The following is a 16,265-nucleotide window of genomic DNA, read 5'->3' as shown; positions in this document are numbered from 1 at the left end:
GATTATATGAAGGCTGTCCCATTAAATCAAATCATTAATCTTAAGTCAAACTCAAATAATTCTAATAAAGTTAATATCAAACACTCACTACTGAATGGTTTCTCTTTGGGTAATAAAGTCATTTTTGCTAACAATATCATGCCAAACACCTAATCTGACATCTGCCAACTAACAGAAATTCGGTTAAGACGTACTTCACCAGCTTCCCCAAAACCTGATCCTTTGGCTTTACATATTTACAGAAAGCCTGCAGTTTAAGGTGTGCACGACCCTGGTGGCCACCTTCAAGAAAAAAATTCACAGTCCAAAGCTGTAACGGATTATCTCCCATTTGAAGCAGAGATGTTTAATATCGCGTCTAGCTCGGCCACATCTGTTCTCTTAGCATATAAACCTCCAGGGCTATGCTTGTCAGTCTTGCCTAAGTCTGACGAGCACACGTCTAATTTAGCTATTAATTGTAAAACAAAAAAAAAAGAAGTTAGAAGATTTTATATAGATACTTGATAAAGCAAGAAACTGGTAAATAATCACAAATTCGACTTTTCCATTAGACAATTGACGTCCAAAACTTTTCAATCAGTAATTTTGAGAGTGTAGTTAAATAACTTTTTGTCTACTACTGATCTACTGCTACCCTCAATAACAGACAGAGCAGCTTACTGAAATGAACAATGTCGCATTTACCTTCAGTAAGGTCAATGTGACTTTATTACCTTATTACATTCAGATAACATGAACAACCATTTGTCCACCAAGACCTGGAAACACTGTACCTCTAAAAGCAAAAGTAGCCTAACGAAAAGCCACCCTCTCCGTGGCTTGATGGTCAGACTCACAGCTCTTAAACTGGACTGCCACAAACCCAAATATAAATACAGGACAAATAAACTGCAGGTATTTCAGTCTCCCTGGTATACCAACAGTACATGATGCAAGAAATCTCTGTACTGCCTGACCAGCCTTCTGTTCCCAGCTTATTAGTAAGTCAAATAATTTTCCCAAGTTCCTTTATACAGTAGAACAATAGCTGACCTAACTGCTGAAGCTGTCGATACACCTTATGCAGTGCCGTCTATTTTAAGCAGTAATAGTTTCATGGAGGGGCGGCGTGGTGGTGCAGTGGTTAGCACTGTTGCCTCACACCTCTGGGACCCGGGATCGAGTCTCCACCTGGGTCACGTGTGTGGAGTTTGCATGTTCTCCCCATGTCGTCGTGGGGTTTCCTCCGGGTACTCCGGTTTCCCTTCACAGTCCAAAAACATGCTGAGGCTAATTGGAGTTACTAAATTGCCCATAGGTGTGCATGTGTGTGTGAATGGTGTGTGAGTGTGCCCTGTGATGGGCTGGCCCCCCATCCTGGGTTGTTCCCTGCCTTGTGCCCATTGCCTCTGGTATAGGCTCCGGACCCCCCGCGACCCAGTAGGATAAGCGGTTTGGAAAATGGATGGATGGATGGATGGATAGTTTTATGGACTTATTTAAAAACTAAATTAGTATAATCAGACTTCAAATACAGTCAACTAACAACGCAGTCTGATTCACAACACATTGAATTCCACAACTTTCATGAACAAGAATTTAAAAAAAATTATTTCAGAAGTAACCTTTATAAACTTGCATTAGTTGAGTAAAGCCCTTATCATTTAGTTAGCAGATAAGCTTTTAAAAATGAGGACAAGATAACATTGAATTAATGCTCTAATATCATCATGCTTTAAGTAACATATAATGCACGTCCAGACATGATTAACTGTACTTCTAATTACTAAAACCACCTAAATCCCAGGTTATTAAAAACTTTATCAGCAAGAGAGTAGCCATATTGTAGCTCAGAATTTCAATATTTAACATGAAGGAGATGCACAACTTTCTACAGCTAAATGTTCGAGTTTTCAGGCTGAGCCAGACGGAGGGTAAGGCACAGATAGCGAGGGAAAAAAAACTGTTCGGTCTCAGTGCAGATGGTACAGGGAACATGGAACTTCCACAAGATGCGACGGACCCTGCATTTCCTCCAACTGTCAACGCATGTCAGTTCATACAGAGGCAAGGAGTCACTCGGGGAGATGCAGCCCCTGCAGAGCTTGCAGAGAACTCAAACCTCCAGAGCTATGGACGGCAGAACTGTGAGGAGTATAATCTGAAGGAGTCAAAATACCATTCAGCAAGTAACATAAAAGCCAATATTACCGATCACTCACAATGAATCAATGACAAAAAGGACTGAGATATGAAACACCCCTTATTTCTGGTTCTCTCCCTCTATTTAAAAGCTTAACTTACATCCTTGTTTTCTTAACAATTATAGACCTATCCAAATGTTCCCCTTCTCTCAAAAAAGCACTGATAAAATAGTTGCCACCCAACTTCAGGCATAACTAGGTGCTTATAACATACTTCGGTCTGCTTTCTGCCAAAAGCCACAACCCAAAAAAAAAACTTTAACTGCAGTTCTAAACAATACAATACTACCCTCTGCAACTTATGCTCCGAAATTTTTCAGTCATCACCAGTATGCTATGTAATAACCAGACTGTGTCTTCAATATCACACGTGAAAGACAGAGTCCCACAGGGATCAGTAGTGGGACATTTATTGTTTTCTCTCTTCATGGTGCCCTTAGGAAGGATAAAGCATAAAATGACCCTTTATTCATAAGCTGATGGCACAAGTACGCCTGCTTGAAATGACCACATATCCATAATTGCCGTTTTAAACTCCTCTGAGGAAGCAAGGCCTGCTAGCAGTTCCTCACATACACAAAAAGCTGATTTCAGACCGCAAGAAGCTCCTCATTTACAAGTCTACTGTTGCTTTCTCCCCTCCAGTGTTTTCTAGTCTCATTCACAGTTCATTTCTAATAATATACATGAACTGAACTGAATTGAATCTTTCACACATAAGTAAACTGAGCAGGTAGGAAAACTAAGTTGGATTCTATTAATGTGACTCCGCACTAATGGCAGAAATCCCCTTTATTAACAATGACGATAAACCTTTCATGTTGCTGACATTGGCACAGACAGTCTTAGTGACAGACTTCACGGTAAACCAATGTCATTGCGGAGGCCATCCAAAAACCTGCATCAGATCTACTGGCTGAAATCTTTTCTCCAGTATTACAGAGCATGGATGGACCCAGAACCTGTCTGTAGTTCAGAGAAGTAATGTATCAGTTTAGCATAAGTGTTAACATCAATATTGCAGTCTATACAGAAGCAACAGATTGTTTTACGTTACATTTTGACCTCTGAGAGAAGAGTTAGGATGATTCGTTCATTTGCCATGAAAAGTGCAACCAGCTGAGCTTCGATCACCCTACTGAAATAATTAATCACATGACATTTTTTATTGACTCGTCTGCGTACATTATACAAACGTCTGTCTAAGCTTTCTAAGTGTATAGCTAAGCACCATTAATCAGTGGTGTAAGCTACTGTGTGATGTCTTGTGCAGGACGAGTGTAATACGTATGTGGAACATTATTTAAATATCAGTGTCACAAACGCCATGCATAATGACACTGAAAGTATCGGTATTCCGCATTATCTAAACACTCTGTAACAGTAAAATGGTAAAATTGAGGTTCATGCAAGTCACATTTGTAGTTTGTGAAACAACAAAATTTCGTGAGAATGATACTTGAAATGTTATTGTATCTGTGGACAAGTATGAAATATTTATTTATATATTTATGCCGCTTATCTATGACCATGAAGACATAACATGATTATGCTGCAAAAGGGTCTCTGTGTTGTAATACGGGAAGACTGCATTTGGAAATAATCGGTTATTAGTTACGTTTAATGGGGGTAACATGGTCTCGTGGTAAAAGGGGGGCATACCTCGCATGCTGCAAAGTCATTGGATGGCGCGGTCGTTGTCTGGGAAACGGAATAAGTCCTTACTGAGGGATATTAGCGTGATGCTGCCAGTGCCTATTGGATTCAATGTGCAATTGATATATGTTTTGCAGTAAAAAGTGATGTGTAGCATCGATAAATCTTGTTTTCGTTTCAGTGATAAGTGAATAGCTTTCCCGAGCCTGGCCTGCCGCCGTTCGTCTTTCAAAAGTTTCTGTGCAAACTAACATGATTACCAAACGTACCAAAAATAGACGAAGAGGGCAGACGAGCCGAGTTAAACTAGGGGATTTGCTTGGTAAATTCTTCCCGAAGAAGCTGGCTCAGTTCTGTCTGATTAAGTCAGCAGTGTTTCGTTTCGCAGCTCTCACGTTTGTCTCCATGGCGATGGTTCTCAGTTTACATTCACTTTCACGGCGTGCTCCTTTTAAATACACCTACGGTAACAGTTATCGACAAACCTTACAATATGCTAGTTAGTTAATAAGTAAGGATCTCATAGACACCTTCGGATGCCGACATGTCGCACACTCGCAGGCATCCAAACACACGCTCACACACACCAACACAGCTGCAACAGGATGCAAGTGACATCAGGGCTTCTTACTATGACGTTTAAGCGACCACGCTCCCATTTCACTCAAGCGTGAATATATATAGGCTACTCGATCTTCTATTGTGTCGATTGCACAGTGAATGTAGCAAGAAAATATACAGATTATTGTTTGTTTTTAACCCTCATTCATAGTACGCCTTTTCGATTACACCAATAAACCACAAAGTGCAATAAAGGAGGCGAAAATTAATTATTAATAGTACGCGTGACAGGTGCTGGACACGTACACTTTAACAAAAAAGAACTGGCTGCTCTACAACAGCCCTGTCTTAGGCTGAAACGTAACCTCTCGGTGCCCCCTTGATGTATTACATTTGAACGCGATATCTCACTTAACAAGAGTAGACTAATTAATCGGTGCCATTGTTCTAATGAGGTAGACAAGATGAAAAGGGTTTCATTTACGTCTGCTCCGTGGATGTTACAGATCTCCGCGTTGTGAGGTACGGCTCTTACCCTTAGAATCATCCCTTTCGTCTTTAGGTTTCGCCACTTTTCCGCTCATAGATCCAAGATTGTATGTGTAATTCCCGATTAAGACTAGAAATTAATTCCTTTTTTTGCACACCGCTTCTTCTGTGAAATCCTTGGGAGTCACTCCAGAAGACGTCAGGCTTTGAGATAAGGTTTCTGTAACAGGAAAATGAAAGGAAATTGGAAAATTAGCTACGTTCAACCAAATTTATACAAAGGGATCAGGCTGATGTTAATGGATGCTAACCCCCACCGTTCGATCAATTAGACCCGTGCCTATTGAATGACTGCAAGCAGTTCACAGAAATGTAACACTGTAAAGAAACAGAAGCTTTATATTCCTCAAATAAACGGTTTAGATACAGTTATAGGGGAAAAACACTGCCGGGATGTGCCATTTGATACACGTAGAGATTTGTGCAGAAAACTCGCAGCAAACCAGATCCATTATTAACAACGTTATTGTCAATGTAACGATGTTTCTTTGTTGATACTATTACTGATCTTACCTTATCCCTTCCACGTTTTCTGCTACATCAATGCACATCGGTAGAAAAACACATCCACCAAAAATAACGCCTCGTTCCATACAAAACGCGATGGTATCAGTGGTAAATATACATGTATAGAAATGAAGAAAATTAGAAGAGGAAAACACCAAATGAGCCGAGAAGGCGCTTATTGTGTAGCCCGTCGACGTCACACTAGACAGGCGAATTGTAAATTACAGTAAAATTACACGGGCATCGAGGAACATCCTAGAACTACGGCGGTGTGCTCTCAAGTATAAATACTATGGAAACACGGGGAAACATTCATCTTAACTACGTCAGGAATACATCTGATCCGAAAAAATGTCATTACACGGGGCTCATTAACATGAGTCGTAGGATGCTTCATATTACGGAAACGCTGTTGAAAGCATGCAATCAGTGCCTTGGGTCCTTTCATATATTTTAATAAAAGCGGTACATGTGCAATAAAAATTAATCCAACTGAATAGTCAAGCAGACTACTTATAAAAAGAAGAGAAGCTGCTGCTTTATAAGAGCGTAAGAAGTTTGTCCTCTGTAGCGGAGCAACAGACGTTCGGCGTTTAAGACCGTTTTTCGGCACCGAGAAACCTTAGGCAAGTGTTTTAACCAAATCGGAGGTATAAACTGGATAAATTATTCTGGATTTTACGTGCTGGAGTTATTCGTCCTTCTGTGTGTGCGTGCATGTATGTGACATTTACTTCTCGAAACTTCAAAAATACGATCCAGCATTAAAGAGAAAATAACTAGGGGGGGGGGATGAAATATTTTAATATATCTAGCTCATATCTCGACGTATATTCTTTATATATGTATATATGCATGTATGTTACAGGGGGGTTTTAACGCGCAACACCTTGGTAAGAACGTGACCGAATATATATAGCTACCACTTTCGTTCTCATGTTATAGTTAGTAAGAAACATGAGTCGTACATGGGTATTTGATGTAATTGAAAATATGTAACTATTTTTCCATAAGACGTCAGAGAAGGAGTCCCTTTGGTGTAACCTACCTCACATGAATGCGATAGATGTAATATATACATATAAGACGTTAGCTTACATTTGGCTTGTTATGGTGATCAGAAAATGCTGTCTGGAAGTGTGGAAATCCGCAGGATATATTCCCCAAATATACACTGAACCCCGCAGTCCGGTTTACCAACTTACCACGACATTGTTCTGCATAGAGCCTACCGTAGTAAATGACTGCGAAAATGGTCTAACATAACCTCTGCAAAGTTGTGTACAGCAGTAATTCCATTTTTTCACTTTTGGAATGCTGAAACTCAAGATCAGCAGGTATTATAAAACGAAAGATGATTACCTGTATACTGTAAAACAACTATGCCTGAGATTTGCATTGTTCATACACTCTATTCTCTGGCCACTTATACAGCGTTGAAACCGTTTCCCTGGTTTCTTCAGGTTAATAAATCCTGGATATATCTAACTGTAGTTTATCACGAAATAGGCTACCTATTGTATAGTTTTTACATTTATCTGGCAACATTGGAACTCATGGAAGATGCAATAGATATTTGCACGTCGTTTCGTTTATTTAAACGACAAATAAGTGCATAATGCCAAGATAATGACTAGTCCGCTTATCTACGTCTGCGTGTTTATATGTCTCTGAACTCGTTGGCTTATTGCTGAAATGTGCGATGAATTTCAAATTTTCACAACAAAAACGCAGAGCAGGGTGTGATTATTTAAGAAGGTTAACTCACACTTCGCCCGTTTTCCCTGCCTTACAAAGTACAACACCGAAAATATAGGCTAGTTCCACTTCCCGACTGTTCAGTTTTCAGTCTGTACTTCGAAATATGCAATGAACTCCGGGAGTTGGACTAATCGCATAGGAACGGAAATACTGGAAATAGTATGCACTAATTGTTTAAAAATATAACTAGAATGAAATGATTATAGCTATAATTAGTCACTCATCAGAAAGCAATGCCGTCAAAAAAAAGGCTGCGGAGCTCAATCGTACCGAAACTTTATGCAGCCGATCAGTCCCATGAGTTTCAGTAAAACGGTGCATAGCTGCGGAAAACGCTGCAGGGTTTGCTTACCTTGATGGGGGAGAAGGCTACGCAAATATATAAAACAAGGCAATATTAATCGAGTCCACACCTCAAATAGAAAACAATATGATTATGCCTCTTCAGTTTGTCTATTATAACCCTCCTGCATAATTGATATATAAATCATAGTGCAATGCAGCGATTTAAGACCAAGATAGTGCATTTCTTGAATACTCCAACTGACAAATCCGTGCTGAAGTCAGATTTCTTTTTTAAAAAATTATTAAGCAGTATACTTGATTCAGCGCAATCTATCACCTGACTTTCTGCAGGTCTGCATGTCCCTCGAGGGTGACAAAGAAGTTGCGGTTGTTAGTCACAGGGTATAGAGCTGCTATTTTTATGGGCAGCTGGACTCCTTTCAAAGTTTCTTAGCACGTCAAAGGCTTGTAAGTTTAACTCAAATTCACAAGTAGCATCAGCTTATAGTTCTATATGAAAATAAACAATGAAAAGGATTCGTATATGCAACGCGAATTTTTGGTGCACCTGTAGTTAGCGTTGAACTGATGTGCAGTGTATGTGCTACTCTCCAGGTGCTTCAGAACATTTCATTTCAATCTAATACACCATGCTGTAGTCGTAACGTCAGTATCTATTACATTAAACAATAAGCATTGTTAAAAATAGTACCAGTTTACAACAAACCTCCCTTTGCCGCTTATAAATCGTAGTAACTCATTAAATAAAAGAAAACGGTCTTAACTTGTTTATAATTGTCTATTAAAGGTTTTGAAAGTCTTATAACCTAATTAATAACCAGATTATAAGCCATTCATAAACAATTTCTAAGGGTAGTTTTATTGTAACGTAGCACTGTAAAAATAAAGCAGCCTGCATTTATCCCTATCAGTAAGGTTTAAAGATCAAAGGCTTCTCATGACGTAAACTGAATCCCATTATAGACACTTTGCTTGGAATTCTATTTCAGAATTTCATAACATTTCAGTCATCTCTGGCTGCGAAGGTATGAGTTTGTTTTCGTACAAAAACATTTTACTGTGTATCTCTTTGAAAGTCCTGAAGTTTGCCGTCAACTTTTAGTAATATTTGTAATGAATGCCGTATTAGTAAAAAAAAATAAACCTGCAGAATCACAGATAACCAGTCAAGGCTGCATCCATTATGTGGTGGAAAACAGGTATTTATTCTCTGTGTACCTAACTGCTGCGTAGGACACAGTGTGCAACTAGTCTATCTAGTATGAGCAGAGAATTTATGGCTGGCTCAGCAGGTTGGCCGCACTGTGCTTGTGATAGCAAGGTCACCGGGTCAGATCCCAGGGTCAGCACATTGATTTCACCGTTGGGCCCCCTGAGTGAGACGCTTAACCCCCATTTGCTCCAGGGATTGTCTGACCCTGCTTCTCCTCAAAAAATGTATGTCGCTTTGGATAAAAGCATCTGGTAAAATAAATTAAATGAAACTCTTTGAGCTGGAATCTACAAGGGGTGCAGACACTGTTAAGTATATTGGACATTACTTAATAGCTGCAAGTACAATGGGAGTATTGGAAAGAAGTGCTCCTGCTGTGTAAGTCACCGATCACAACACTGTCGGGATGCATCCGGTCTAGTTTGCAGAATAGATCACGTGGAATTAACCCTTTCTCAGGTGGGTGTTCCCATCGAGAGTGAGGTCCATCACATATCAGCTCATCCAATTCACCTCCCATCTTCTGCATAACCTCTGTCATCAGTGGGGGGGAGGGGGGGTGGGTGGGTGCTGTCAGAAGCTGATAACTAGCTACCATACCCAGACTAACCTCGCAGGCCTCCGAATGTGATGATTCATCCCATGTGGGAGAGGAGCTCAGCTTTTGGGGTTGATGGCTGGCGGAGTTTCGCTTTGCCGTTAATTCGGCGTGGCAGGGAGAGTACCGGGGCTTACGGCTGCGGAAGTGGCTCTAGGATGAAAGCTCCAAGGTCCGCTAGATCCCCTCGTCCACGAGGCACCGAGCTCAGATGAGCATGCGGGTGAGGTGGCTGCAGGAATTAAACTGGGAGGTCGAAGGAAAAGTACCACAGAGGCAGCGTAAGTAGCACAATGCAAAGAGGCAGGCTGAGCTCTTTCAAGAGAATGATCCAGCTGTGGGGCGTGACCCATCCACAGCCTTGGCCTTAAGTGCAGCAAAGTAGCGGAATTAGTACCATTACCGGACAGCCGACAGGAGGAAGTACATAATGCTAAAATGTGGGTTGTTTAGCCATTTTCTTTTGCGATGCTTCTACGCAGCCACAAGGCGAGGCAGGCTTTAAGTCCGAGTGGGTGAGAAGTGCGTGCAGTGGGTAAGGTGTGTCACACCACAGGAGCCGCCAGCTGGATGTCTGCACTGCACGCACTGCGCGTTCCCTTTCCGTTCAGACCCATTATCGTTCGGCTGGCCTTACCTGTTTCCAACCAATCCATGGACTGTTTCTTTTCTCCCGTCTGGTGAACTGTATCAAAGCAGGCGTGTTGCTTCCGCCAGACTGTGTAAAACCTTCATACCTCAAGCCGTCAGAATTCTTAAGGCACGTCCATGTTACAATCTCTGCCGAGCCAAACGGCATGCTAGCACGCTGCCTCACTGCACACTCCACAATAATCCCATTATAATCTCAATGGTACTTGCACTTTACCTGTAACACTCAGCCAACGCCATTATATTTTCCTTATGTGCAATAATTGATATCCAGAATGCTGGATTCTCTAACATTGTGGTTCTCTAACATTGACATTATGCTGGATATAATTAAATATTTGTACAGAAAGTACCCCATTACCCAATGGCCCTATATTGTATATTGTTGCTTTTGTCTTTGTGCACATTGCATTTTGTTTTATGTCGATGCATGTTGCATTGCAGTCCGTGGAGAAACACCGTCTCATCCCATTATGTACATGTACACAGCTGTTGATGATAATAAAGAAACCTTGCACCTCGAACTTACTTTTCGGCCTCATTAAGTCCGCATCAAAAGCATAAATGAGGGACCGAAGGCTGCACAATTCTCAGTGCGGCACGAATCCTGATTTATTTTTCGCGTAGAATCGAAATTGCAATTTTTTTGAGCAATATATTTCTCTCTTTATTATTATTTTTGCATCACGCATTGTGTTTTAGAAGATGGAACATACTATATATGGGGATGTAAAGTATATCAGTAAACATACTGATATTGTCAGCTGTATTTAAACTTAATCAATGTTCAATGCTAGCAGCACCAGAGCTGAAGACACAACTACTGAAATAATGGAGATGATTACATTGGAAGATCAACCACTCGCCGTAGTGGATGACGAAGGATTTTGTTGGCTCATTCACCACAAATATGAGGCCTCAAAGTATCAGCTCCTGATAGATTTCCACGGAATAAAAAATGACGTCAATCCGCTAATCAGCACCAGTGAGCTTGACAGCTTTCACCACTAGTGGCCCCCTCACTTGGTAAGTGGCTCAAAGATGAAGGACCAAGGATTTTTATTTGGAATTTTATTTTATTATGTATACAGATAGGAAGGTTTACACTGTAGAGTAAGGAACTCAAGGTGCCATATTAATTGGTTACGTAATACAAGGTTAACCGGTTATTAGTATAAGTGATATTAGACAAAAATATATTAGTTATCGTATCAGTTAAAATTTCCACATTGGTGCAGGTCAGGTCTGGTTGGAGGGCATGTACTGGTAGGGTGCGTTGCCGCACCACATGACAAAACACCTCAGGTTCCCAGTCGGCAACCCCCTAGATCCAGTCCCACCCTCCGGAAATAGATGTCTACCTGCTGCAGCCAGGTGTCATGTGGACGTCCCTTCGGCCTGTTCCAGCCGCTCAGGTCCTCAGCACTGAGGATCCTGCAAGCCGAATCACCCTCAAGGAATCACGCCACATGGCCATAGTGCCATAACTGATGCTCTCTCACAACACAGGTACCGTTCCTCATTCGGGACACCCTGAGCAATTGCTTATTCAACACAAAGTCAAACCAGCAGTACCCAAGGATTCTCCAAAGTGACACAGAACGCTGTCTTCATCTCAAATGACTAGATACCATCCATGTCTCACAGTCATACAATAGGAAGTACCAGAACTCTAAAGACTTGGACATTCGTCCCCTTGCACAGAATGCCACACCCCTTTCCAGCGACTTCATGACCCCCGATGTTCTCCCAATCCATCTACTGACTTCATAGGAAGAGTCACTAGAGACATCAATGTTGCTGCCAATGTAAGTGAATCTCTCAAAGAGGCCAACATTCCCTCCGCAGGGAAGACAGTGCCCAAGTGGTCATTAAATGCCTGGTTCTTGGTCTTTATCCAGGACACTCAAAATCTGAGACACTCAGACTCCTTGCTCAGTCTCTCGAGGGCCCCCATCAGAGCCTCCATTGACCCAGCAAAGATCACAGCATTGTCAGCAAAGTCAAGATCAGTAAATCTTTCTTCACCAACAGATGCCCAATAGCCACTGGACCCCGCCCAACACCCAATCCATGCAAGCATTGAACAGATTAGGAGCAAGAACACACCCCTGGAAAACTCCAGAATCATCTGTGAAGACCGTGGAGGTTCTCCCTCCCCTCCACACAGCACTCACAGTACCAGTGTACAGGATAACCATGACATCCAGCATCTTCGGGGGGGATCCCATAAAGTCTCAGGACTTCCCACAGGGCAGCTCGAGTCAAGCACTGCAAAGCAAAGCCTGCAAAGAAATTCTTGCCAATATTTGCATTTGCTCTCAATGAGAAGCATCAGTTCCAGGGTGCAGTTGACGGGAGGCATCTTAGGCGTAAAACCAGACTGCTCCCGTTGCTGATAGGCGAGCCAGTGATCGCGGATCCTGCTGAGGATGACCCTAGCTAGGACCTAACCCGGCGCTGACAGCAGTATTGTCCTACTGTATTTGCCGCAATCTCACCTAACCATGCAGTTGAGTATAAACAGTCACATTCACAGAGTATTCAGCTGGTTGATTGAAAATAAATGGTCTGGATTCCTTCTTTCTGGACTTGAAATTTCAACCTGACTTGTATGACTTGTATGTATGTGTGTATTTCCCTGTATGTAACTTTATTCACAGTTAAATAACATAATTTTAATTGATCTGAAATAAGGTAGCATCTTAATAGACCAAATAAGATGAGTGGCTTGAGAATACATACCAAACATGTTGCTGAACATTTTATGACGTTTGATCTTGAATTAGCCTTATCTGAGAACATAACTGGAATTACTCTCATCCTAATGTCTCGGTAACATTAACATCAAATGTGGTTTAATGGTACGACCTTCGGTGGGATTCAGGAATGATATGTCTGCGAGAAAATGGTCTGAAGTCGTTGGCTTAAATGCACACATTTAAATGAACACACCCCATAATAGTGCCACCTCTCTGACCAGTCACACTGTAATTGTTACAAAGAAGAACATTAATAAACCTTTGTGCGAATCCTTCTTTTGTAGATCTGTCCCGGTTTGAATGACATCATAGTGTTTAAGCAGTAATTGCGTGTAGCATAAGTGCACCATGTTTCAGGGTGGTTTTAACGATCTGTGGAATATTGCAGGGCAGAAACCTCCATGCTTTGTCATGCAAAACACAGAGCCCTGCAATACAGCTTTGTAAGGTTTGCTATGGTGTAAGATTGGGGGCAGGGTTTACCGGGTCACTGACACAGAACTGCATGTGTACAGGAGCTTTATTCCTTGTAATGAGCCAGAAACGCCATTCTCTTTGTTTCCCGTCCAATTAACTGACAGTGCCATGGGCTTCGCCTCATTTATGGCTATTTTCTCACTTAGCAGGTTAAGCTGTTCTGCCCTGCAGTTTGAAATGCACATCTGCTCTGCAGAATAAAGTCACAACCACCCAAGGAATGAGAGAAGGAGATGAAATAGACTGCGAGGAAACTGACCATCGCGAAAACATTCAGCTGAAAAGCTGAGGAAAATCCTCAGGGTGCAGTGGCACCGTAGCCTCCCACTTGCAGTGCTGCTGAGTGCAGTTTGCATGTTGCCCATGTGTTTATCTGGGTCGCCTCTAATGGTGCACAAAGTGCAAGTCTGATGATTTTCTCTAAATTGCCCATAACTAAAGGTGAGCCCTTAGATGGACTGGTGTCTATGTGAGGTGTCCCCTGGTGGTCACAGCCCAGTAAGAGGTAGACGACAGGCTCAAACTGTCACAAATGTTCAAAACGAAATGACAACATGCAGTATCACAACTCATAATTTAATCAATTTCTAATAATAAAGTATTTTCGCATAACATTTTGCAAATATAGTTTGGTAACATACGCAAGTTATGAATTATGACATATTTGTTTTTACATTAGGTATACATTACATTATGAGTTGCTACATGGATGGATGGCGTAAATTTTCATCTGGCACTGAGTTCAATCAGATCCACATGAAATAATAAACTTTTAAGTATGAAAAGGTCTTGCTTGGGGTGACGGATAGAACCGTCTGACATGGGGCTTTGCAAATAGGGGGGATTTATTTTAGCAAAGAGTGTCGAGTGAAAATGCGATCACTGCCAGGTCTGGAGCAACACAGAGGAGAGAATCGGAAACTATGCAAAGAGCATAAGGACTGGATACAACATGTGCGACGGCACAACATTATCTGCTGTATGCAGAGCCAAAGTAATGATTCTTCAGTCATGAGGTAGAAGCTTCAATCCACCAGCATAACTGTTGTTACATTTCCTTCATCACACTAACACATCATTTCCTACCTTAGTTAAAACGATTTCAGTGCAATGAGGTCAATAGAAGGCAGAGTGAAATCTTTCTAGATAATTATGTGCCAGAATATATATTGAGTTGCAATACATATTTTTTTCAGGATATCTGAATGGAAGGGCAGGTTTGACTCTGACCTGTGGTTAAATATGGTTAAAGATGTACATCTTGTCTTTATGGCAGCAGTCACAAATGAATGGCTACATTTATGATGTTAGAATGGGCTTAAATAGAGCCAACACAGATTCCTTAAGCAGTTATTGGAAACCAGGTCCAATGAATAGATAATAAGTAACATTTTTTAAATGATTTTTTTTCTTAATGACCTCAGTTCTTCCTTTGAACTGCTTGATATTGCTAAGCCAATGTTGGGGAAATGAGCACTTTAGATAATTTCAGAATATTTAGCTGCATATTTAATCAGAAGTAGTACGTCTTCTTCTGGGGGGCCAGCTACAGTCATAGAAAACGGGTTAAAAAGTTAAATGATTAAAAAAAAAAACATTTAAAGGAGCAGAATTTTAAATCAAGAAAAACATCTGAAATGCACTCTGTTCGAGGTTTAGTGTGATTGTTTGAACTGTTGAAGCTATTTTTACATGCACTTACATCACTGTTATTATCTGAAAAGGCTGCATTATACAGTACAGTATGTCGGGTGTTCATAGGTACTACTCAGATTGCACTTAACATTCATACTATAGACATACAGTCAGATACTTAACATAAACATCTTTGGATGTCCATCCATCTTCCAGATGACTATCCAATAGGAGAGAGGTAAGCCTGTCCCAATCAGCACAGTGCACCTAGAAATGGAAGCCGCACAGGGTACAGCCACATACTATAGGCAGGATTTAAACTCCAAACCTTTTATGAGAATGCTACCCATTGAGGTGTCGTGCATTCATAGTGTATCAACTTTAAAATGACTAAGCTTAGACATCAGCTTATTAGTCACCAGCAATTAACCGAAAGACAATGAGGATAAAACACAATATGTGTCACTTATAAATGTTACTATATATGGCTAAATGTTCCTATGTTCATAAGTCACACATTCATGTGCAATACAAATCAATAAACACCATTCACTGGGTCCGATGCGGTATTACTCACTGGACACCATTCACTGGCTCCAATGCGGTATTACTCACTGGACACCATTCACTGGCTCCAATGTGGTATTACTTACTGGACACCATTCCCTGGCTCCAATGCGGTATAACTCACTGGACACCATTCCCTGGCTCCAATGCGGTATTACACATTGGACACCATTCACTGCCTCCAATGCAGTATTACTCATTGGACACCATTTACTGGCTCCAACGCTGTATTACTCATTGGATACCATTTACTGGCTCCAATGCTGTATTACTCACTGGACACCATTCCCTGGCTCCAATGCAGTATTACTCATTGGATACCATTTACTGGCTCCAATGCTGTATTACTCATTGGACACCATTCCCTGGCTCCAATGCAGTATTATTCATTGGACACCATTTACTGGCTCCAATGCTGTATTACTCATTGGACACCATTCCCTGGCTCCAATGCAGTATTACTCATTGGACACCATTTACTTGCTCTGATGCAATATTACTCATTGGACACCATTCCCTGGCTCCGATGCAGTATTACTCATTGGACACCATTTACTGGCTCCAATGCAGTATTACTCATTGGACACCATTTACTGGCTCCAATGCAGTATTACTTGCTCCTTCAAGTTGGCACTATAGTGATAAAAAATGCTTCTTAAATTCCAGGGTACTCTTGAATGTCATACACCAAGGCCTAATAAACAGATGAATCATGAAATGGGTAGATGAAACATGAAGTAAATGAATGAATTGTCTGAAGCGAACTGTGTTTTTTTGCCTTATATATAAAAGACAAAATATGTTTTAAATCTGCAGGTACAGGTCATCACCTCCAA

At 41.2% G+C, this 16,265-nt stretch overlaps 1 protein-coding gene and 1 long non-coding RNA gene across 2 annotated transcripts in view; one reads left to right on the top strand and one right to left on the bottom strand.

The window, feature by feature from the left end:
• LOC125719845 (fibroblast growth factor 13) overlaps positions 1–5,765 on the bottom strand; it is a 105,240-nt gene extending 99,475 nt beyond the window's left edge. The window contains exons 1-2 of the mRNA XM_048994646.1: positions 5,466–5,765; positions 4,939–5,112 (exon numbers count right to left, since the gene is read on the bottom strand). Coding sequence (XP_048850603.1) covers positions 4,939–4,987 — 49 coding nt within the window. The 5' untranslated portion in view covers positions 4,988–5,112; positions 5,466–5,765. The remainder of the gene's footprint in view (positions 1–4,938; positions 5,113–5,465) is intronic.
• The window catches only part of LOC125719855 (uncharacterized), a 351,742-nt gene that overhangs the window by 306,697 nt on the left and 28,780 nt on the right, over positions 1–16,265 (top strand). The window lies entirely within an intron of this gene.

Source organism: Brienomyrus brachyistius, chromosome 24, assembly GCF_023856365.1.
Source record: "Brienomyrus brachyistius isolate T26 chromosome 24, BBRACH_0.4, whole genome shotgun sequence".
Taxonomy (NCBI): domain Eukaryota; kingdom Metazoa; phylum Chordata; class Actinopteri; order Osteoglossiformes; family Mormyridae; genus Brienomyrus; species Brienomyrus brachyistius.
Note: the sequence above shows the minus strand (reverse complement) of the source record. Positions and strands in the feature narration are given on the sequence as shown.